Here is a 25,036-nt window from a genome sequence, read left to right as displayed (position 1 = left end):
TCGAAACACTGGCCTTCCACAGAGGGTGTGGGGGGCTTGGCCTCTGGCAGATGATCTCGAGCGGTCCAGCATTGTCTGAGGGCCGGCTCTCTTGTTGGGTTTCAGATGACTCAAAAGGTAGTAAATGCGATCAGCCTGTAGAGTGTGGAGGTGAGAGTCCTAACAAACCCCAGCAAAATATTGAAATCCTGTCAGGTCAGCTAAAGAACTTAAATCCTGCTTTTTAAAAAAAATTAAAGCCCAAAATGAGAAGGTAATGTCAGTAAAAGTGATTGTTAAAGCATCAAGTTGTCAGAAACTCCATCTGCTTCACTTCAGGGAAGGAAACTTATTGTCTAGTTTGAATTATGTTCTGACCCCATCCCCCCCCCCCCTTGTTGCTTTAAACCGCCCTCCCAATGAGCCACTTTCTCTGGGCATTTAATACAATGGTTCATCCCAAAAACTAAAGATTAAGTGAGCAAACCACAACCTTTTGCGTATGATGTACAATATCTGCTTTGTGTTGTGTACATGACGTGCTAAGCAGGGCCGATTCCTAATAGTTTCACGGATGCATATTTAAAATGTGTGTTTTTGTCTGATGTAGGATTTAAGTCATTAAATGAGGGCGGATTCTATTAATCAGTATTTGAGTTCTTTTTGAAATTCTTCAGAGATGCTGCTTTGTCCCACAAAGGGTTACTGGCTTATAGAATAGGAGATTTTTGGCCCACTGAGTCTGTTTCACACTTGACCCACAAAAGAGGCCGTGTTCAAGCAGTTTTTTTTTCCAGCATTCACTTGCGAGCCTGAAATTGATGTCTTGTCCGAACAAAATGTTCTGTGTGCTGACAGAAAAATAACAGCCTCCCTTTGGCATTGTCACCTGTTGTGGTTTTAGTGTTGGAGCCCCCAACTGAGAGGTTTGCAGAAACGGAGGGGCATTTGCCAAATACCTAACTGGTGCTATCATCACTGCCGTTCCAGACACAGTCCTGTTGTTGATCAAATCTTTGCAGGCTAGGGGCTCTGCATTGCATCAGGGTAATTTACATGCCATGTCTTGCAATTCACAGGGTAGACAAAGCAGGTTTTGGCAGCTGACCCAATACGCACACTACAGCTGCAAGCTCTAAAATTGGTGACAAGTTGAATTTCAGAGGGAGAGAAAAACACGTTTTGCTGCTTTGAAGGAGTGGAGAGGTTTTATCCTTAAACCCCCCCCCCCCTCCCCCAGCCCCTCTCACATCCATAATTATCCCTTCTATGTTTGATTTGATTACACAATTCATTTGCTGTTTTCAAGAAACTGCCAAACAGATAAATTCCGCAAGAATGTTAGCTATCTTTTTTTTAAAAAAAGCTCTGCTTGGCAAGTTATTTGTTGTGACTCCTTGGGCCTTGTTTGCATGAAGGAGCAACACAAAAGTCAATAAAATCTTTCTTCTGATTTAACCATTAAAAGATCCAGAATTATTTGCACAGCAGGCAAGCATCCTCTATTTCTGATGCACCATTCGTTGTAGTATTAGTGCTAGATTTGTTTCCTCTGGGCAGCACGGAGCTGATAACCCACACAAACCCAGGCAGCGGCTGGAACAACTATCGCGAACACCCTTTGGCAAGGTAGGGCAGGGCATCACCTTCTGTGAAGACCAGGCTGCAAATTCCCTGACGTTCAGAGATAATTAAAAAACTACTATAACTGCAGTGATGTTAAAAATTGTTTTACAAATGCATAAAATTAATAAGGACATATTGAAACACTAAGAAATTTTAAAAATATATTTATTTTGTCCTAATCAGAATCAGGTTTGTTAACACAGTTTTATATGGAAAATGTGTTATTTGTTGACAGCAGAACAGTACAAAGACATTTAAAATTTACTATACAAAATAAATAAACAGAGCAAAAAAAGAATAATGAGGTATTGTTCATGGACCAGATAGTGAAAGTCCTTAATGATGGATGCTGCCTTCTTGAGCACTGCCTTTTGAAGATCTTCAAAACTGGATTCTCCATTCTGTTGTATGGGATCTTTACTCCGATTGGCATGGAATCGGGGAAGTTTACTGCCCACATACTGTTGGGAATCCCAAAGAGGCAGGTTCCCCTTAAATATTTCACCTTTCACCCTTAACCTTTGACCTCTAGTTCTAATCTGTCTCAGTTTTCGTGGGGAAGAGCCTGTTTGCATTTCTCCCTATTTATACACCTCACATCCTCTTTAGCCAGAGGGTGGTGAATCTGTGGAAATCATTGCCACGGGTAGCTGTGGAGGCCAAGTCACTGAGTATATTTAAGGCAGAAGTTGATAGATTCTTGATTAGTCAGGGCATGAAGGGTTATGGGAGAAGGCAGGAGATTGGGGCTGAGAGGAAAATTGGATCAGCCATGATGAAATGGCGGAGTAGACTCAAAGGGTTGAATAGCCTAATTCTGCTCCGATGTCTTATGGTCTATGCATTTATATCTTGGGAAAAATTCAGTCAGACACTATTAAAAAAACCTAATTGGAAAAAAATATAGTTTTCAGTATCCCTGATCAAATTATTTTTCCTTGAAATGTTTTTGTATTGTATACAATCAAAAAAATTGTTAAATTCATTCTCTCTTATTGTCTCTCTTCCATCTAGGTCCCCTTTGATCAAACAGTGTTTAAAAAGTTCAAGAAAGATGAAACCCTTTCAGAGCATCCAACTACAAGCGAGAAGGAGAAACAGCCTGAATGGTGGAGGTCGTTCTCCTCTCCTTCAGGCATGAAGGTATGTACGTCACTCAGTAGTAAGTCCAACAAATAACTTTGGTCAAAAGAGGGAGGGGAGGGGAAAGAGGATACTCTTTTGCCTGCCTTACAAAAAGTATGATTCAACATTGGGTCTGCTGTGAAGTCTGTGATACAGAGTAAGGTTGAGCAGAGTTGAAAGAGGGACTGGCAGCTGGATGGTTGACACATATGCTCCAACTGAGAGGAAACCATGTGGCAACAGTCTGAGGAAGAGGGAGGATCTTAATAGAGGAAACAAAATGTAGTAATTTTTATACTAGTAATTGGATGAAGTTCCGTTAACTTTTGACATGTGTATTCTAGATTTCCATTCATCAAGATCTGTCTAATCTGCTTTTCTTTCAGAAACATTATGCAAAGGAAACTTGCCCTGCCCTGGGGCATTCCCTAAACAAATGCCCTTGAATCTAATCCAAGTTTGCATGCGATCTGAGGGGCCCTGGTCAAAGCTGGCTGATTTGGACATTGGCATTGCCAAAGGCAGTACAGCTAACACCCACACTTCTAGAATGGGAGAACTTGTCCAAGATTCTTCTCATTGCTGTTGAGAGGGTGTTGATTTGTGCATAGGTGTGCATGGATGACCATGAGACATAAGAGCAGAATTAGGTCCATAGAGTCTGCTCCTGCATTCCATCATGGCTGATTTATTATCTCTCAACTCCACTCTCCTGCCTTCTCCCCGTAACCTTTAACGCACTTACTAATCAAGAATCCATCAATCTCCACTTTAAATACAGCCAGTGATATGTCCGTCACAGTTGTCTGTAGAAAATAATTCTACAGATTCACCACCTCTGGCTCAATAAATTCCTCCTCATCTCTGTTCTAAAGGGATATCCTTGTATTCTGAGGCAGTGCCCTCTGGTCCTAGACTCCCCCATGAGCTGTTATATTTGGCTGTGGTGTCTGACACATTAAAATCCCATCCCATCGGGGAGGAGACTAAGTGGCACCTACGCTAGGACCACCAGACTCAAACGCTGTTACTTTCCCCAAGCAGTAAGGCTGATCAACACATCCAGCCACTAAACCACTCCTCCACACCCAACCACCACCACTTTATCATTTCCTGTCAGTCACCTTATATAGATAGATAGATACTTTATTCATCCCCATGGGGAAATTCAACATACAATCAATCTATGTACATAAGTTATCTTATGTATTCATATTTTCTGTTTTTTTGGGGTATTATTGTGTTCTTTATCTTATTGTGGTTTGGTGCTACATAGAATCCAGAGTAACAATTATTTTGTTCTCCTTTACACGTGTGTGTGCTGGAAATAACATTAAACAATCTTGAATCTTGAAATATCAACGGTCAAATGCGAAAACAGTAATGTCTGTCCATTGCAACACACACAAACACTGGGCCGAGACCCTTCTTCTGTAGTGAGTCCTGAGGAAGGGTCTCGGCCCAAAACATTGATTGTTTATTCAATTCCATTGATGCCACCTGACCTGCTGAGTTCCTCCAGCACTTTGTGTGTGTGTGTGTGCGTGTTGCTCTGGATTTCCAGCATCTGCAGAATCTCTTGTATTAAGGTCTGTCCATTAACTGGCCGTTAAGGTCTGTCAGCACCTTTGAAGCGGCCTTCCCAATCGAGTCACCTTTAAAAACACAAAGATGCAGAGGAAAAGGGAGGGAGAGATGAAAAAAATAAGATAGTGAAAAGTTAATGCAGAATGATCTTAAAGAAAATTATATGTTAATAAAGAAACAATATTTTTCTTTGCCTAGAATGTTCTAAGTAGCAGTTGTGTACATTCTCAGCAAAGACTCTCCGCCTTCCGACCCTGGTCACCAGCCACTTCCACAACTGAAAAAGAAACTCTGACTCACCTCCCTGCACTATCGCGGGACAGGTACGGTATCTGATTGCTCTTATCTTGAAACGAGGTATGGTGAAGTAGAAGGTTCTGAAGATCAAAACTAGAAATCTTTATACGGATGTCAGCAAAATCTTAAAATGAGCATGACAGTTTATTTTCAGGTTACTTTAAATAACGAAGAAGTGAAGTGTATTCACTTCACGTGGGGAAAATGGAGCTGTGATCTTGATATTTAAAATGAGCTGCCCGCCGGCCTACCTCTTTGAGGGAGGTGGCAGAAGGCAGCTTCTGTATCATTTGAACACATTATCAATCCATGACCTAGACCATAAAACAAAGAAGCAGAATTAGGCCATTCTGCCCACTGAATCTGCCCTGCCATTCGATCCATGGCTGATTTATTTTCCCTCTCAACCCCATTCTCCATAGGAAAGGTTGCTAATGCCACTATTTATGTTTAGTTCACAATTAGTAAATCTTTCTTGGCTCAACTCTCACTCATTCCATGGCAGTCCTGGCCAACAAATGGCTGCACCCCTTGGAGATGTGCTCATATGAAGCTCTTGCATTTTATGTTTGAAATTCTGAGCTTTAATGATACAAAAAAAAGTGATCAAATTTGCATTGGGGAAGGTGAGATTTAACTGTACATATATTTTCTCAGTTCTGAATAGTTCTGTGTTCTCTCTTAGTTTCTATGCATACAAAAATTACGAAAGTTCAGTGGCGCCAAATGTGGCCCTAACACCACTGCCCCAGCAGAGGACTGGACGACAGTCACCACTGGCCACTACAGCCACACAGAACGCCGGGACTCCAAATGAAGTTAACAGACCTCGGAAAAGGAGGGTAACAGCCGAAACAGAGCTTGAACAGGAAGCAGCTGTTCCTCTTGCTGCCACGTTTCCTTCTGAAGACAAAGATTCAGATGCTGAAGTGGAAGTCGAAAGCAGAGAAGGATGTAAGTTTAATTCACACACAGCTTATAAATTAACTCTCCCCCCCCCCCCCCCCCCAAGCTCTTCTTCATGTCAAGAGGCCTGATGAATGGACTTCCAGACCTCTGTCAACACAGCACTCGAGTCAGAGCTGAATGCTTTACTTTCAGCCTGTCCTTCTCCAGATGTACCAGCTCACGAGAGCTCCTGCGGCACGTCTCCGGGGTCAAACTCCCGCGACATTCCACTCTGTGGGAAAGTATGTTCGGATCGTGAGCTTGGATAGCAACCACGAGAGAATGGAACGTGGAGCAACGCACGATGTGCTGGGCAAACTCAGTGGGGTCAGATTGAGTCTGTGAGAGGAAACCAGGACAGCTGATGTTTTGGGTAGAGACCCTTTATGCAAAGTTTAATGAGGGTCTCTAAAACCTGCTCCTCCATAGATGTTGCCTGCCTTACTGAGTTTCTCCAGCACTCCAGTCTTTAGATACTGTTGGGGGGATGTCCTAGCAGAGGAAACCCACAGCAGTCAGGTCTTTGACACCGAGCCTGGTTCTGTGACTCAGAAGGGAAGGGGGAGAAGAAACTAGCTGTAGTGATGAGATTTGTTGCTTCGGGGAACAGAAAGCTTTTGTGGATGGGAATGAGATTCCCAGATGATTTGTTGCCTCCTGGGTGCCAGAGCCAGGGACATCTTGGATCAAGTCCAGAGCATTCTTAAAGTGGGGGGGGTGAGCAGCCAGAGATTGCGGTCCATTTCGGTACCAATGATATGTGGAGGATGGGTGACAAGGTTCTGTAAAGTGAGTTCAGAAACATCGGTGCTAAGTTAAAAAACAGACCTCCAGGGTCGTGATCTCAGGATTGCTACCCATGCCATGTGCTCATGAAGCCAGAAGTACGAAGATCATATAGTTTAAGGAGTTGGTGCAGAAGGGAGGGCTTCAGATTTTTGGATCATTGGGCTCTCTCCAGGGAAGATGGGACCTGTACAGAAGGGATGATTTGCACCTGAACTGGAGGGGGACTAATATTGTAGTGGGAAGGTTTGCTCGTGCTGTACATGGGGGTTTAAACCAAAGTTGCAGGGGAATGGAACCAGAGCGCCATTTCACATAGTGGTTTTGGGAAAAGACATTGTTGAGCCTACATACAAAGTCAGGAATCGAAAAGTCAGTCAAGGTGGAACCTATGTTTTACACTTTGGTTGTTTTCTGGCTTTTTGGGTGTAGTCTTTCATTGATTCTGTTCTGGTTCTTGGATTTACTGAGTATGCCTGCCAGAAAATGAATCTCAGGCTTGTACTTTGATAATAAATTTACTTTGTACTTTTTAATGTTCCGAGCTGCATTTATTTCAACAAAGGGAGTATTGTAGGAGAAGCAGATGAGCTTCTGATGATTGAATCAGCACGTGGAATTATGACATTGTAGCCATTAGTGAGACTTGATTGCAGGAGGGGCAGGACTGGCATCTATAGTTCCATTGTTTTAGATGTGATAGAGCGGGAGGGATTAAAGGGGGAGGGGTGGCGTTACTAATCAGGGGAAGTGTCACGGAAGTGCTCAGTCAGGATAGATTGGAGAGCTCGTCTAGTGAGGATTTATGGGTAGAATTGAGGAATGAGAAAGGTAGGACCACATTAATGGGATTATATTATAGATCACCCAATTGGCCATGGGATTTAGAGGAGCAAGTTTGTAGAGGGATTGCAGACTGTAGCAAGAAACCTGTTGTGATCAAGTGATTTTAACTTCCCACATATTCGCTGGGATTCCCATCCTTTAAAAGGGATGGATGGGAAAGAGTTTATTAAATCTGTTCAGGAAAGCTTCCTTAATCGGTACATAGAAATCCCAACTTGAGAGAGTGCGGTACTAGATCTCCAAATAGGGAATGAGACAGGGCAAATGACAGAGGTTTGTGTAAGGCAACACTTTGCATCTACACTTGCCATTAGTTTCAAGGTAATTATGGAAAAGGATAGGTCTGGTCCTAGGGTTTTGATTCTAAAGTAGTGAAAGGCCAATCCTGATGGTATCAGAAAGGATCTGACAGGCGTGGATTGGGACAGGTTGTTTTCTGGCAAAACTGTACTTGGTGAGTGGGAGGCCACCAAAAGTGAAATTTTGAGAGTACAGAGTTTGTATGTTCCTGTCAGAATAAAAGGCATGGATAACAGGTTTATGGAACCTTGGTTTTCGAGAGATATTGAGACCCCAGTTAAGAAAAAGAAGGAGATGCATTGCAGGCAGGAACAAATGAGATGCTTATGGAGTATAAAAAATGCAAGAGAACACTTAAGAAGGAAATCAGGAGAGCTAAAAGAAGACATGAGGTTGCTCTAGCAGAAAAGGTGAAAGAGAATCCTAAGGACTTCTGCAGATATATTAAGAGCAAAAGAATAACAAGGGACAAAACTGGACCTCTGGAAGATCAGAGTGGTAATCTATATGTAGAGCTGAAAAAGATGGGGGGGATCTTAAATGGATTTGTTTGCACCTGTATTTTTTCAGGAGTCATGGGTTAAGGGTGAAAGGTGAAATGTTTAAGGGGAATATAAGGGGGAAGGAACATCTTCACTCGGAGGCTAGTGAGAGTGAGGAACGAGCTGCCAGTTGGTTGCAGGTTCGATTTCAACATTTAAGAGAAATTACGGTAGGTACATAGATTGGAGGGGTATGGAGGACTGTGGTGAGGATGGAGATCAATTGGACTAGGTAGGTTAGTGGTTCGGCATGGACTAGATGGGCTGAAGGGTCTGGTTCTGTGCTGTTGTGTTATGTGACTCCATTCATGGCCCATTTCTTTTCGATGTAAGGAATGGTCTGTCATTTTCACTGATTTGCTTGGTTTTCTACCCACATGAAGAATTCGAATTGAAGAAGCTCTTTTAACATAATAATGTGTCACTTTTACATTAGTTACCTGCAAATTATACCTTTGAATAATAGGCGATTGTGCTCTGCTGATCCCTTAATGGAATGAGGATGCATTTGTACCCTCACTGATATCTGTTAGTAATCTGTTGTTATGATCTAAGTTTTTTCTTTAAATGACTAAGACAAATTGGCTTTGGTGCAGACAGATTACCTCCCTTCCTGGGCAGCATTTAGTTTATTCGGAAAAATTTATAATTCAGCAGTCTTAGAGCCAGCTCATAGTTAAAGTTCACCTGTCCCAGTCACGTTGGCTGATGATCTCACAAGATGAGTCAAGGAGTCTGGAAGTTATATAACAAGTGGATAATCATGTGAATCTGCTATTGCTTTCCCTGCTGGATGAGGACAGTGCTAACTCAAGTACCTTAAGCAAATTCGTACACTTAATCAAGTACCGGACGGACAGAAATGATGGTGTTCCACGTGGTTCAGAATCTTTTATTTGTCACTTTGAAACACACAGTGAAATAAGTTGCTTGTGTTAACAACCAACACAACCTAAGGATTACTGGGGGCAGCCTGCAAGTGTCTCTGCATGTGCCCAGAGTACCAGTAGCCTGCAGCTTAGCATCAGAGTTAGGAGGTAGAAAAGTATTGCCACTCAATTGTGCCATTTAACAGCCAAAGTCGAACATAGAATGTTATAGCTCAATACAGGACTTCCAGCTCATGATTTTGTGCTGACCTTTTAACCTACTCTAAAATCAATCCAGCCCTTCCTTCCGACATAGCCATCTTTATTTTTCTTCCATCCACGTGCCTTTCTAAGAGTTTCTTAAGTCCCCCTAATGTAACTGCCTCTAGCACCACTCCCTATGTGAAGAACTTACAACTGACATTTCCCCTATACTTTTCTCCAGTCACCTTAAAATTATGCCTCATTGTATTAGCCATTTTCGCCATGGGAATCAAGTCATTCTCAACCTCCTACAGTCCAAAGAGTTGGCCTTAGCTTGCCAATCTCGAGGTGGCCTCGTTCCTCAGCTTCCCTTCCAGATTTGCACTGTGTCCTGCAGATTATCTTTAGGACCATTAGACAGGTGGCAAATCCTCACTTTAGTCAGACGTCCATTAACGATGTAGTGTATGACATTGTGCGATGACTAGTTCCACTGCGTTAGCCTCCACAATGTCCAGCTTTCCAAATGAAAAGGGACCATAAGGATTATGTATGTGTAGTGATGCAATTTTTTTCCTTCCTACAGTCACATCGTCATTGTCTTCACTTTCTTCTCCTTCCTTCACCTCATCTGGCTCATCAGCGAAGGATCTGAGCTCACCTGGAGTCCAAGTCGCATCCAGTGCAGCCCAGGAGAGCTGGGGCCACACAGAGGCACACAACGGTGGACTGGAAGTGGAGCTAGAGCAACTGAGGCAGGCCTTGGACGTTGGAATTGACACCAAGGAGGCCAAGGAGAAATTCTTGCATGAAATCATAAAGATGCGAGTGAAGCAGGAGGAAAAACTGAATGCTGCTTTGCAAGCCAAGCGCAGCTTGCAGCAGGTAAGGGAAGAAACTGCTTGTAAGATGCCTTGTAAAAGAAAAATTATACGCAGTGTCAGAAAAAAAATAGATCAAATTTGCAAACCCGGCCCACCACTGTCTTTAGGCAGCATTACAGCTGACATAAAGAACCGATCACATCGTGCAGATGTACTGATCACTGCAAGTTTTAATGTTATATTTTCATGCTCCACTCGGGAGGCTTTGTTTATGCAGTTGCAAAATTGTAATGAGTAAGGGCTGCTTTTCTGTGAAGAAGGAACACAACCGTGTAAATTATCAGGGATTCCAGTTGGGTTGAAACATGGAACGGTGTGGAAGAATGCTCACTGGCATTACATAGAACAGTGAGGTGCTGTGCGGGCTCTTCAGCCCACAATGTCGTGCTAGCCCTTCCCTCCAACATAACCCTCTGTTTTTATTTATTTCATTCATGTGCCTATCTACAAGTCTCTTAAATGTCCCTGATGTATCTGACTCTACCACCACCACTGGAAATGTGTTCTTTGCACCCACCACTCTCTGTGTTTAAAAAAAAACATTACCTCTGACCTCCCTTCTGTACTTTCCTCTAATCACCTCAAAATTATGCCCTCTTGTAATGGCCATTTCTGCCCTGGGAAAAAGTCACTGGCTGTCCGCTCTACCAATGCCTCTTATGTTGGTAATGGCGAGGGTGAATGACACAGGAGGGGTGTGGGACAGGTGGCAGAAAAGGAGTGCCAGGAATGGTGTGGGTGCAGACACACCCAGCCCTGAGACACCAGGTAAGGACATTTGATTCCAAGCAATTGGTTTATTAATCATTACAAATGTCTCTCTGGTTCTTCCCACTCCCTCCTCTCTCCCTTCCCCTTTTCCCAGTCGTGATTCCCTTCCCTGCACTCTCAGTGCACCATAGAGACCCGTATCAGAACGAAATTTATCGTCACTCATGTATGTCATGACATGTGTTTTATTCGTGGCAAAATATCGTAAAATTACTACTACAGTACTGTGCAAAAGTCTTAGGCACCCTAAGACTTTTGCACAGTACTGTATAGCGAGGGGACCAGAACTGAATGCAGTGCTCCAAGTTTAGTCTAACCAGAGCTTTATACCCCACAAACATTACCTTAAGGAGTTAACATGTTATCATCACAAATGCACTTGCACCATGCACAGACTTGCAACTGGCAACTGTCTCGCTTTTCTCCATCTACCTACCTGTCGAATCTAGTCTCCTGGTGTAGTTGGGTGTCGGTGAAACAGGGGATTGGCTCAGCCTAGTCAGGAGGTACTTATCTTCACCCAAATAGAGAGAATTCCTACCAAATGATGCCTTAGAGGCTGTTGGAAGCAGAGTGAGAGCAATTTTCAAAAGGGAATTGGATAAATTCTCAAAAGGGAAGAATAATCTGAGGAGCTTTAATGTAAGGGAACGGATTGGATCAGTCTTTAAAAGAGGTCCAGTAGCAGAGGATGTGGTCTTCTGCTTTCAGTCTGCCTTGGCTCATGTGGTCATCAGGCAGAGGCAGTACCACACTGGCCCCAACCCCCTCAGGGTGGTGACAATCATCAGCACTTTATGTGAAATCTATCTTGACAAGCATATGCTACCTCTAGAGCAGTGGTTCCCAACCTTTTTTTGGCCATGCCCCACCTAATCACCTCTAAAATCCTGATGCCCCCTGTGGTGATATATAATTCTTATTATTCAAAAAGTGAACTATTCACCTGGAGGAAGCCTAAAAGACCATTAACTTGGTTTAAACAAGCTTCCAAAGAACATGGCATTCATGAAAGAGAAAAATAAAAGAACCAAAGGACTGTTAAAGTTCTGAGGAAGAAATTACTAAGAAATTGTAAAAAAAAGAACATTAAGTGATATTAAAATAATAAATAAATAAAACAATGCTGATTCGTTTCTACAGCATACAACGACAGATACACCGTTTAAAAGAGATGACGCAATGTACACACCTTCACACCACCAAGAACCGAAAGCTACTGCAAAAAGCAGCATTGGCGCGACCTCGTACGAGTTTCTTACGCGTTTGGACTTGTTCATTCGTTCCTTCCTACATCAGTCAATTCATTAATTTAATTATGAAAGCCATTTGATAGTTGTAATGATGGTGATACATTATATATACAGTACATACGCAATTACACATGTACATACACACAAGTATTTTTATGTATGCATACTGTATATACACATATGTATTAACTCGCACACACACTCATACACAGATTTACTAGAAAAAATTCACTGTTAATAACTCATTCTCGAATTGCCCCCCTTAAAAATCAAATTACCCCCCTGTGGGGCATACGCCCCACGTTGGGAACCACTGCTCTAGAGGAACCCACCATATCCATTTACTGACATGTTCATTATGGTGAATGGGACCTTCAACTGAAAATATTTATATATTGGAACTACCATGATGTGTGATTGCTAAGCATTTATTTTGACCAGTCCAGCCCTTGAGTCGGGAAATGACAGTTATCAGAAAGTAAAGGATTTCCTATGGCTAAAGGCTAGGGGTGTTGTCTTTAGAAATTTACCCTTTGTCAGTTCCTTTCATGCAGCTGAGGAGGAACGTTGGCTGTTCTGTAAATCAACTTCTTTCTGTCAGCGCTCGTTGTCTTGGCAATGAATGGAATAGGGACAACCGATTGGTTGGGTGAAATGCTGCCGCCCATTGATCTCTGTAACCGCAATCAGAAGAAAATATACTTATTTAGTCAGACTCCTGACATCTGTCACAAAGAACGCCAAACTCAAGAGCGAGATTTGTCAGGTTGGAAAAGTAAGGCAAAACGATTGGTTCACCAGTCACAGGATAAAGCAGAGACTGCACTTGACATCTCAGGTCTCATCTATAGCCACTGCTTTGAGCCTCACTGTCAATGCAAAAGCTCTTTTAGATGAAATGTTGTACATGGCTACAAGTTGTAGTGCCATGATTCTATACACCAGACTGTTGCAAATTTGAAAATAGCAAGGAAAAGAGTCATCTGAATCATGACTGAAAAAAATGTTGTTCATTTGGGGGGAAAGGCATCTTTGTGTTCATGCTAAAAGTTCTTGAGATAAGATTACCAACCTTACAAGTTGGAAGGCATCTTAATTTTCCATTGGGCGCCACAGCGGCAGTTGGTGAAATGTGGTACAGCATTAGTGGTAACCAATTGGGGTTCGGATCCCACCGCCAACTGTAAAGAGTTTGTATGTTTTCCCCTGCGTGACCATGTGCTTCGGTTTCATCACACATTCCAAAAATATATGGTTAGGCTTAGTAAGTTGTAGGCAACCTGTGTTGACGCCAAAAGCATGGCAGCACTTGGAGGCTGTTCATCGAACTGTTTTTAGTTGTTGACAGAAAACACTGTATTTGACTGTACGGTATGCATTGAGGTACGTGTGGCAACTAAAATTGATCTCTCTCTCTCTCTTTTCTTGGCTCTGTAGGAGCTTGAATTTCTCCGTGTTGCCAAGAAAGAGAAACTACGTGAAGCCACAGAGGCCAAGCGCAACCTGCGAAAGGAGATCGAGCGCCTTCGCACGGAGAATGAGAAGAAGATGAAAGAGGCAAACGAGTCGCGGATAAGGCTAAAACGTGAACTAGAACAAGCCAAACAAATCAGGGTCTGTGACAAAGGCTGCGAAGCTGGGCGACTGAGGATCAAATACTCTGCGCAGGTAATTCTGGTAAAACAATAGAGCCCAGTGTTAAGACTTCACTGACAAATTTATATAACCTCACACTTGGATTGCCACAAGTACTGCTTCAGTTGTATCATGTTATGACTGATAAATTGGGTTGAGAACAGGAAAGCCACAATTTTAATACTTCTGGGAGGTTTCTGAAGATCTGCCGGTCATAGGGCTTCCTGGCTGTGAACATTAGATAGACCAGTCCCTGGTGGCTCTGTCAGGAAGAAATTGAATTTCACTGGGCTAGCTTTAGGCGGAGTGCATTTGGCTGGGTGTGGCAGGTAAGGGAGAGTGGAATTCAAAGTTCGAAGTACATATATGTAACCATATTCTAAATTGTGATTCATTTTCTTGGGTAGCTGAAAGGTGCACTGGGGAAGGTCATATGTAGAATACAAGATGTGACTTCCAAAGCAACTGGGGCTGCATGGTAGCATAACGCTATTACAGCGCCAGTGACCTCGGTCCAATTCCCGCTGCTGTCTGCGAGGCATTAGTACGTTCTCCCCGAGACCGTTTCCTCGGGCGTGAGGGAATGGGGGGAGGGGGGCTCAAGTCATTCGCCCAGCTGTTGCATCAGTGTCGTGTGTCAAGCAGCGCTCTCCACAAAACATCTGTAGAAATTTGCAAGAATCTTTGTGATAAACCAAGACTTCTCAGATCCCCAATGAAGTACTGTATAGCCGCCATCATGCCTGCTTTGTAATTGCTTCAATATGTTGGGCCCAAGATAGATCTTCAGAGATGTTGACACCCAGGAAATTGAAACTGCTCAACCTTTCCTCTGCTGATTCCTCGATGAGGATTAGTGTGAGTTCCCTCAACCAGCTGATGTATCTCAACCTACTGCACCTTTAGCACTATTAACTAGAAGAAAGTTTCTACTCCGGTGTCTCTTAACAGAATGACTGGCGTAGCTTGGGTAAGCTTCTACATTAAGGAGTGTGGAAGGGTTAAGACTGCGTGATTCAACAATGCTTTTCCACTCCCTAAGCTGAGCAGGAAGATTAAAAACAGAGAAAGTACTGCAGATTTCAAACATTAACAATCAAATGAAGGAAGGGGAAGTGATGTAGATTTCCGCGTCAACATCATGCAGTGTTGAAGAGAGTGACTGTGACAGACTAAACAAAACTGAGTAGGAACTGCTAAAGGGGTGTTGCCTGCAATACATTTCTGGTTGAGGGAAATGGCTAAACCTGACCTTACTGCACGAAATAGTTGTAATATAATAGGACAACAAAAGTTTATTCATGTAGGCCAGACATTACAGCTGTCATTGGTAACTGTGCCAGTGTTCCTACTGGAGCATTTTCTAGGGTTTTAGATTGTGAAGCAGTATGTTGTAAAACGCCAGTGGCCTGGTGTCTATAGATGCAAAGCTTGTGTGGAAACCACATCAAATCTATATGAGGCTTTGCAGGCTGTCAAACAGCTCCTCAGTAGAGTTGTGTGTTGCATGTCAAGATAATTTTTGAGGTGGTTACTTGGGCAACAATGGAACTTTAATTTTCCTTCGTCCAAGACCCTTTCCTCTGGCAGGGGGGAATGGGGGCCTCAAGTCACTTGCCCAGCAGTTGGAGAGAGGATTGAACCCACGACCAAAACTTGATTGAACGCGTGGCCACACCACCAGGTTCAGGAGCAGTTGTTGCTCCTTGTCCATCAGACTCCTGAACCAGAGGGGATAACTTCATTATTGAAATCTTCCCACAACCTGTAGACTCACTTCCAAAGACACCTCATCTCATATTCTTGATATTTATTGCTTATTTATTTATTATTATTATTTCTTCTTTTTGTATTTGCACAGTTTGTTGTCTTTTGCACTCTGGTTGAACACCCAAGCCATTGCTGTCTTTTGAGGATTCTATTACGGTTATTATGGATTTGTTGAGTCTGCCCACAAGAAAATGAATCTCAGGGTTGTGTATGGTGACATACATGTACTTTGATAATACATTTACTTCGAACTTTGTAACGAAGTGAAGCAGGTTGTGCAGATTTTATGTCCTACGAAGGTGATGTTAGATAACTAGGATGAGAATAGTGGAGCCCACTTGTTGCAGTAGCTACACATTTTGCATGCATACCTACCCAGGGTGCGTGCATTGGGAACAGATAATGAGATATTAAAGAGAAGCTAGAATAGAATTTGGTTATTGATCTAGATATTATTCCATCATTAGTTCATGGAATTAGAGATCCCGGTATCTGAACCCAGCATCAACCAAAAAGAACCTGTGCTAGGTCCTTATCTAACCTTATGTCTGACTTTAGCTAGGGTACTACATCTGATCTGCAGAACCTCTAGTTCCCGTGATGCTCCTTAAGACCATAAGACACACAATCGGAGCAGAATTAAGCCATTTGGCCCATCAAGTCTGTTCTGCTATCCCTCTCGACCCCATTCTCTTGGCTTCTCCCCATAACCTTTGACACCTTTACTTCTCAAAAACCTATCAACCTCCCCTTTAAATATACATGTGACTTTTCTTCCACAGCTGTCTGTGGCAATGAATTTGATAGATTCACCATCCTGGTTCGAGAAAATCTTCCTCAAGTCTGCTCTAAAGTGAAGTCCTGATCCGAGGCTGTGGCTTCTGGCTGTAGACTATCCCACTAGAGGAAACACCCTCTCTAAGTCCACTCTATCCACAGTATTCGATAGGTTTCAATGAGATGCCCCCTCATTCTTTTAAACTCCTGTTAAGTATGGAGCCATCAAATACTCCTCGAACATTGACCCTATCATTCCTGGGATCATTTTTGTGAAGTCCCTTTGGACCATCTCCAGATGCCAGCACGTTCTTTCTCAGATAAAGGGCCCGGAACTGCTCACAATACTCCAAAGTGCAGTCTGACCAAAGCCTTGTATTACATATCTAAACATGCAATGTGAGCAGATAGGGCTTTATGGATTACAGTTACCATGAAGGAGTGAAGAGGCTGCAAAGTGATTTTTTTTAATAATGGGTACCGGGGTGGGGGGGTGGGGGGGGCAGATAATTGACAGGGAGAGGGAAAACAGAAGTTGACTACTCACCACGACATGCATTCTAACAGCCGGTCACAGAACAGTGGCAGCCTGCTATTCCCTCTCTTGGATAGGTTAATGGTCTGTGCTCTAAAACCACTGAGGAAATAACTATAAAGCAAAGTTAGGAGAGAGGTGCAGTAATGAAATATTCCCATGGTGACTTCTCTGACATTATCTACACCTGCCAGCAGCACTTAAGTTTTTATGCATCTATTCACATTACAATTTTCACCCATTTCTTCCACGTGTTGTATTGGCTGCTCTCGTCTAATTAAGATTTAATTGTCAGGCTTTGCAATACTGGAGTGCGGAGGCATAAGCCTGACCTCTAGTTACAGTCGAGCTAAAGATTCTTCATTATATTACACTGGCATCCTCGGTTGCAAGCCAATTACACCTCTCAGACACATAAATTATCATCTGAGAGAGAGAGAGAAAACAGGGTGAGAATCGCAGGTGAAGAGATGGAAAAGCAGCTAGCAAGAGTCCAAAAGCACCTTTAATTCTTACTGTTAACCGTTGTGTCATAATGAATGGTGATCCACTCTAATTCTCAATCAGTATCATCTCTTACTTCCAAGTCATGTGTGTGTGATACTTTCATTTCCTTTACCAGAATTGTTGTTTACAGTGTTGGTTATCCTATTGAATGCCAAGGCAAGCACATTCTCTGGCTCCTCTAGATCATATTAACTCCTCTTCAATGATGTGTTATATGATAAATTATTATCAGTTTTAAACTTGTGTCTTAAAAACACGAATGCCTTATTTGTAGGGCATCATGGTGGTTAGCGTAACGCTGTCACACCTCCGGCGATGTGGGTTCAGTTCCTTCGCTGTTTGTACATTCTTCCCATGACTCTGTGGGTTTCCTCTAGGTGCTCTGGTTTCCACTCACATTTCAAAGGCGTACAGGGTTTGGTCACATGGGTGCTACTGGGCAGCCCCAGCTTGCTGGGCTAGGAGGGCCTTTTACTGTCGTGTATCTCTAAATCGGGGGCTCCCGACCTGGGGTCCGTGGACCCCCCTTGGTTAATGGTAGGAGTCCATGGCATATAAGAGCTCAGGATCCCCTGCTCCAAATCAATAAAAAATAATTTCGAAAATGAATTTGATCATAGTGTATCAGTCTGTTGGGGTTTTGCTGCTCAGAATTCAAAATAAAATTTATAATGGTGTGCTTGTGTTCACCTTCTGTTCAGTAGGGAACTTAGAGCGTACCAACATAAAATGATGACATTCCTGAAACTATTTTCTCCCTATGAAGTTACAGTTAATATAAGCCTTAACTTTCACAACAAATGTCTTCAATGTTGAACCAAGTAGAACAGCACTGTGGTTCTGCAACAGAAACGCACATTTTTGGAAACACTCAGTGGGTCAGGCAGCATCTCTAGAGAGAGGAACAGAGTTAGATTGATGATTCTACATCAGAACCTTATCTCTGTAGTTATTCTCCTTTGTGTCATACAGATAACCATCGTGGGAACAAACAATTGAAAAACCTAGTATTGTGCAATTAATTAACTAACTATTTAGTTACGGGCCCTCTGAGGAGGAGTGAAAGGAATAACATTTAAAGAAATAGTACAGAATTTCAAAATTCTACTTAGTTAGTGTCCGATAAGCCACTGGCATTTTAGGGCAGCAATGAAGGTCCTCCATCTCTGGTGGTGTGCAGGGCTTCCTTCATCGTGTCAGTAGCTTCCTCTCGGTTTTCACTACTGTCAGTCATGCAAGTCCCGGGTGAAGACTCAGGGATACCATTACACTCTTCTTTGCTGTTACTGTAACAGCTGAGCTGAGCTGAACCCCTGACCCACTCTTAGTTTGACCTCTAAGGTTTGTTTGGTATGGGTGACCCTACCAAGAGGCAAAGCGTAAAGCCCTGACCCCAGCCAACGTAGCTCTCCGGGTCATTGAGGCACGCAAGCCTGCAAATCACGACATGGTTGTGGTCCTCTTCAAAGATTCAGAGCACATTTATTAACCAAGTATGTATGCAGTATACAACTCTGAGATTCCTCTTCTCCACAGACAGCCGTGAAACAAAGGAAACCATGGAACCCATTCAAAGGAAACAGCAAACTCCCCCTCCCCACCACGCGCAAAAAAAAACTAATTGTGCAATTGGCAACAAAAAATGAACAAAAAACACAGAATATAAAACACAAAAATGAAGGAGTCCAGGCATAATCAGTTCAGCTCAGTGTTCATTATCCGCAGGCTGCCACAATTGAGAGTTGCCCAAAATAGAACCAAAATAAAAAGGAGCAACCAGGAACCAAAAGCACATCGTGATGTGAACTAGAGAGTCTAATTTGCCACATGTATATCCTTTTAGGTGGTAAAAGCTTCCAATAGGCTAGCATCACCGACCTCTCTGCTACCCTAACGATGCTGCCGTCCAGCTACAGACAGTTTTCATTATCCACTCCAAGTGAGAATTCATTGGCTTGAGTAATGGTTACCTAAGTGACCATTAGAGTCATACTGTAGAAGAAGGAACCAAACTAGGTCAATTGGTGAAGCTTTGTAGCACACTAGAAACACTCTTCTCAGTCAATTTTAATGGTGATTATTGTTAACATGTTTATTTTTATAATCCATCCTCATAAAATGGATCCCTAACAGTATTCTTCCCTTCATAAAATAGATATACTGCATCCTTTATCATTTCAAAACCACTTAACTCAGCATAATTTCCCCACTTTCAGATCGAGGAGCTGCAGGTGAAATTGCAACACGCCGAGGCGGATCGCGAACAGCTGCGGGCAGACCTGCTACGGGAGCGCGAGGCACGGGAACACTTGGAAAAAATGGTGAAAGAGCTGCAGGAGCAACTCTGGTTGAAACCAAGCAACTCCACCTCCAGTAAAGTGGCTTCGAAAGACAGTGAAATCTAAAAGAAAAATATACGCGAAACTGTGTGCATGAGTGCGTGTGCGCGCGTGTGTGAACGTGTGTGTATATCTTCACACATACACACAGAGGATACAAGAGTTGCCTGTTTTCGGAGAAAGAATGTTACTTCAGACACACGCACTGAAACTACCCTCCCCTAATAACACTGTACCGCACAGAAAATGTGTGCCTGCCATCCTGCCAGGCTTCAGATATTAAAACTGTTTCAGAGATACTTTAATACGGTTAGCGACAGCACCAAGGATTCTTTTACTACTATTTAGGGTTTTTTTTTCTACAGCTCATCACATGATGTACAGGATTCCTGGACAACTGTCAAATAATTGTACCAAATAAAACAAAAGGGAGGAGGAACAAAAAAAATGGGGTGGGGGAGGGGTGGCAGTGTTTTCTCTGGTAACTTACAGAACTCTTCAAATTCTACTTTTGTAATAAGCTATTGAAGTACAGAAACAGAAGACTTGATTTTAAACCAAGTTTGAAATATGGCAGTTGTTATGAAGACATGCTTTCCTCTTGGTCCGTCTCATGTGGTTTCCCCAGGACTGCCCATCTTGTCAGCTGCTGTTGCTCCCCAGATCTCTCCAATTTTTTTTTCTTCTTCTTGATTTTAAAGCACCCTGAGTCAAATCGGAAGCCATGGAACAACTTTTACTGCAACACCCCTCCTTTTAAAGAAGAAGAGATAAATAGCTCGTGGAGTCTTTCAAAGACTTTTCATTTCCCCTCCTCCCACCCTCCCCAGCCACCATCTATCTCTCTCTGTTTAGTTGGATCATTTTCAGCTGGAGGGGAGTTAAATACTTTCTTGGCCTTATCAGCGACAGAGCATTCTCTGGAAAGACTTGAAAATTTTGTGGTTTTATTTTTTTTTGTGTTTGAGAGAAGCGATTGCAGTGTGATTCTAACTCCAGTACACTTCAATGAGAAGAAGAAAATGGATGAAGAGAGAGAGAGAGAAATATCACAAGGAAAACTGGGACAGTTGTTAAGAGATTACAAACAACAGAAGAAAATCATTATAATTGGGACACCATTCCAAAATGTTTTTTTTTGCAAAATCTATTAAATTTTACCAAAGCAGCATTTTGTACCTGCTGCTTTTCTCTGTTCACAGTATTTACAGTGCTCTTTTTTCAACAATATTATTGTATTTTTTTCAAAATTCTATTTTTTTTGTTTTTCTGCATTGTACCATTCAGTGATTCATTGTGTTTGCTGGACTAACATTACAGAGTACCAGATCAATTGGGTATCTTGCTTAGTAAGATGCATGTGTGTGTACTCCCCCCCCCCCCCCCTTAAAAATCAGTAATGAAAATACTGGCTTTTAAAGATATTGCAGATCAACACATACAAAATGCTGGAGGAACTCAGCAGGTCAGGCTGCATCTATGGAAAGGAATAAAGGGTCGACATTTCGGGCTGAGACCCTTTGTCAGCTTATGTTAAAGATACCGCAACTGGGCTAAATTCATATTGGCGCAACTTCTGTACAGAACAAATCTGAAGTAATTCTATAAATTCTTTCTGCTGAGAAGAATTTGTTGCATTTTAATTAGCATTTTCTGGAGGAGGCATGGTTCTGTGCTTTGTTTTGATCACACGAACTCTGTAAGTTCTTTAGATATATTACCAAGGAGATCTGAGGTACTCACTCATTGGGGGAAACGTGGATGTTGATTCCTCTGGCTAATCGCTGCACATTTTTCTCTCCCACCTCCGATTCAATCCAAGTTTCACCCACAATGAATGCTCCCCTCCCTTCTCCTGCCTATAACACTATTGCATTTTCTCACAGATGTCCACTGTATTTACATCCGAGATCCAGAACATGGCATGAAGCCAAAACCCCGCTGAGCTTACCACCAACAAATGCCACCCTAGCGTAGCAGTTAGCGCAACACCATTAACAGCTCGGAGGGGGGTGTTTCGGAGTTCAGAGTTCAATTCCAGTACCACCTGTAAAGAGTTTGAACAATCTCCCCGAGAACCATGTGAGTTTCCTCTGAGTGCTCTGGTTTCCTCCCATAGCCCAAAGATGTGCAAGTGTGTAGGTTGATTGATCATTGTAAATTGCCATGTGGCTAGGCTGGGGTTAAATAGGTGGGTTGATGGATACACCAGTTCGTTTGGCCGGAACGGCCTATTCCGCACTGTGTCTGAATAAGTAAATAGAATGTGTTAGGGTGGGGTTGGTTGAAACAATTATGGCAAGATGTACAATTCTGCACCTGCTGCGTTATCGAAAACTGAGCCAGGACCCAATAAGATCGAGTAATCTGGTGTTAGTTAATGCTCTGTTGTAAACTACATTAATGTTTTTTTTTCTCTCTTAATACTTAAAAGACACCTGCTGCTGTGTTCCATTAATAAGGATAAAGAAAAATATTTATTATACAGAATGAGTAAAAGCAAAAAAAAATAAGTGTTTAAAAATATTCTGCATGAATCCAGTATAATCACCATTGTTACTGTGAGATTTAAGGGGCAGGTCTTCAGCGATTAGGTACAAATGAAAGCTATCGATTGAAAGAGTTGACAGGGCAGTCCAAGAGGTGTGGGTGTTTAAAACACAAATCTGGAGGTAATGGGGTGAACATTGTAAACTTTTTTTTAAATGGTGCAACAGTGGATTGTGATAATCCCACCGTACTATGGGATTCAGATTCACGCCTGTGAAGACAAAATTTTAATACAAACACATAATAATTCCCCCGTTATGAGTGCAATGCAAGCGGAGCATAGATCACGCTTATGCAATTATGTGGGATATTTCTGCTTTATCTGTTTTTTTTAATGGGAAGACTCAATATCTTTCATATGCATGGAGTTACAATATTTCTACCATACAGTACTCTTTAACGGGCATTAAAACTTGTATATTTAAAGGGTTTTATGTTTATATAATATGCAAAAAATCAGCCTTATATGTCATTATTCTTTTCTGGTGTCTCATGCAATCTGTTATATTGACTTTCCTTGTTTGATACAGTTATACAAAAAAGGAACAGTGCAGTAGCAGTCACTGACTTTCCTGACAGAAGAGATGTCGTTTTGTGTTCTTTTTGTAAGCAGCTTATTGTTCAATCAGTAGTGATGATTCATGTTACTTTCATACAAACGTTTCAAATAGTCGGGGGGGGGGGGAATAAAAGGCAAAAAAAAAAATTCAGGAAAAAAATGTTTTTAAACAAATACATTCTTCAGCAATAATGCTTTTTATCTGAGGGGCAGCTAACTACAGCTGGGTTTTTGCACCAATAATCTCCAAGAGTTACTTGATGGAAAACAAAATTGTTCATATAGTTTTTAGTTAAATCTTAATAGAGTTTTGCATGCAGATGAGCGAAGAGTACAGAAGAGGGTTGATTACAGTAATAAAAATAGTTTTTCATATTTTTATGTTAATGTAGATTTTTTTATTTGTAATTTTTTTATACCAGTTAGTTTTCTTGTGTGTGGTGTGCGAGTGTTGTCTTTTTTTAAAGTAATGTATACATAAACACATAAAGCAGTATTTTATCCTTTAACACACAGTAACACAATAATCTATTATTTTATGGTGCGGTCTCTGTTTTGACTCTACTATCCCCATTGCTATTGTTTTATTGTCATCTGATGCAACTTATTTCCATATCATTACAAGGGATTTTTTTTATGTATGAAAACCAAACTCCTGCTTTGAATAAGAGTCATGAGCCTTCTATTTAAGGGGACCTATTGGCATAAAAACCCAGTAATCATTTTAAACTGCTTCACTATGAACTAGCCAGTGTACAAAAAAAACCCTGTAAATACTTCTTTTCATCATTTTATGCTCTGTATTATAAGTGTATATTGTGCTCACCTCCAATATTTTTTCTGATCTATTAATATGTTATAGTTGTTATTGGATTGTGTCATTGTCTGGATTACTACAATCAGTAATTGCTCCAAAGGACTCACTTTGAAATGGGTTCCAGCTTTAACTGCACCCTCCAAACCTTTTTTTTCCAAATATTTGAGAAATTCAACTTTAATCTTTACTTCAACCGCTCCCCCCCAAAACTCCCCTCATCTCCCCCCCCCCCCCCCATATTAAGGCTGTTTTTCTTTAATTAAACAAAGCGTCATTTTTTATTCTCCTCAGAATAATTCTTAAGAAAAGAATAAATAATTGTTATTTGCAACAGTGAATCTTGAATGACACTGTATTTGGGCCTCTTTACTGCGTCTACGTTCTATGTCAGCCAGTGGGACTCTCGGTCGCATTACCTATGCATTTCAACATATTTATATTTGATTTTCTTTCATATGTAAGCTGCTGCTAAGATAAGCAACTTAATTTCCAATCTTTAGAACTATTTTTATGTAATAATAAATGTATGCTTTCTTGTTTATAAATGCCTAAACAAAAAAAAAAACTGCTCGGCTTATTTATCTACTGCGCTGTGTACCTGTCTGCCCCTTCCCCTCTCTCCTTTCCACCATTCCACTCCCTGACCTTCCTACCAGTAATGTAATATAAAAGACTTGATGAGATATGTAAGAAATAGCAATGCAAAATCACAGTTTGCAATGGACACAGTGACTGAATGTACAGTGTATAGATGGCATTACCATAAATAAAAAAATGTTTGCCCAGAACATTGCTTTTCATCTTTTGACATGATCTACACTTTATTAGAAACATCAGAATGGGGAAGAAGTATAATCTAAGTGACTTTGACCCTGGAATGGTTGCTGGTGCCAGATGGGGTAGTTCAAATATTTCTTTTTACATAAACTGCTGATCGCCTGGGATTTCAATGCACATCAATAGTTTTGGTCACCTACCAACAGGAAAGATGTAAATAAGGTTGAAAGTACTGAGAACATTTTTACAAGGATGTTGCCGGGTCAGGAGGACCCGGGTTATATAGGAAGATTGATTAGGTTAGGTCTTTATTGCTTGGAATGTAGAAGATTGAGAGGAGATTTGATAGAGGTATGCAAAATTATGAGGGGGGTAGATAGGGTAAATGCAAGGAGGTGTTTTTCTGCTGACTGCAACTTGTTCACAGGTTAAGGGTGAAAGTTGAAATGTTTAAGGGGAAGATGAGGGGAAACTTCTTCACTCAGAGGGTCATGAGGGTGTGGAGCTAGCTGCCAGCGTAAGCAGTGCCTGCGGGCTCAAATTCAACTTTTGAGAGAAGTTGGATAGGTACATGATAGGTAGTATGGTCCCAGAGCAGGCCAATGGGAGTAGGCAGTTTAAATGGTTCGGCACGGACTAGATGGGATGAAAGGCTTGATTCTGTGCTGTTCTTTTCTGGGACTCGATAACAATCTCTGGAGTTTTCAGAGAAAAATGTGAAAAAAACAAAAAGCATCCAGCAAGCAGCAGGCC

The 25,036-nt window shown here is 41.8% G+C and overlaps 1 protein-coding gene across 1 annotated transcript; it reads left to right on the top strand.

Annotated features, from left to right (window-relative positions):
* The first annotated feature begins 2,598 nt into the window (after positions 1–2,598).
* On the top strand, positions 2,599–24,294 carry LOC140718409 (ski oncogene-like). Its single transcript, XM_073032123.1, has 6 exons — positions 2,599–2,748; positions 4,516–4,640; positions 5,300–5,568; positions 9,696–9,994; positions 13,455–13,685; positions 19,458–24,294. The coding sequence occupies exons 1-6, from the start codon at positions 2,743–2,745 to the stop codon at positions 19,644–19,646; spliced, it is 1,119 nt and encodes a 372-aa protein (XP_072888224.1). The 5' UTR covers positions 2,599–2,742; the 3' UTR covers positions 19,647–24,294.
* Positions 24,295–25,036: the final 742 nt, after the last annotated feature.

This window comes from Hemitrygon akajei, chromosome 29 (assembly GCF_048418815.1).
Source record: "Hemitrygon akajei chromosome 29, sHemAka1.3, whole genome shotgun sequence".
NCBI classification, from domain to species: Eukaryota; Metazoa; Chordata; class Chondrichthyes; order Myliobatiformes; family Dasyatidae; genus Hemitrygon; species Hemitrygon akajei.
The sequence above is the reverse complement of the archived record's forward strand: the minus strand, read 5'-3'. Positions and strand labels throughout refer to the sequence as shown.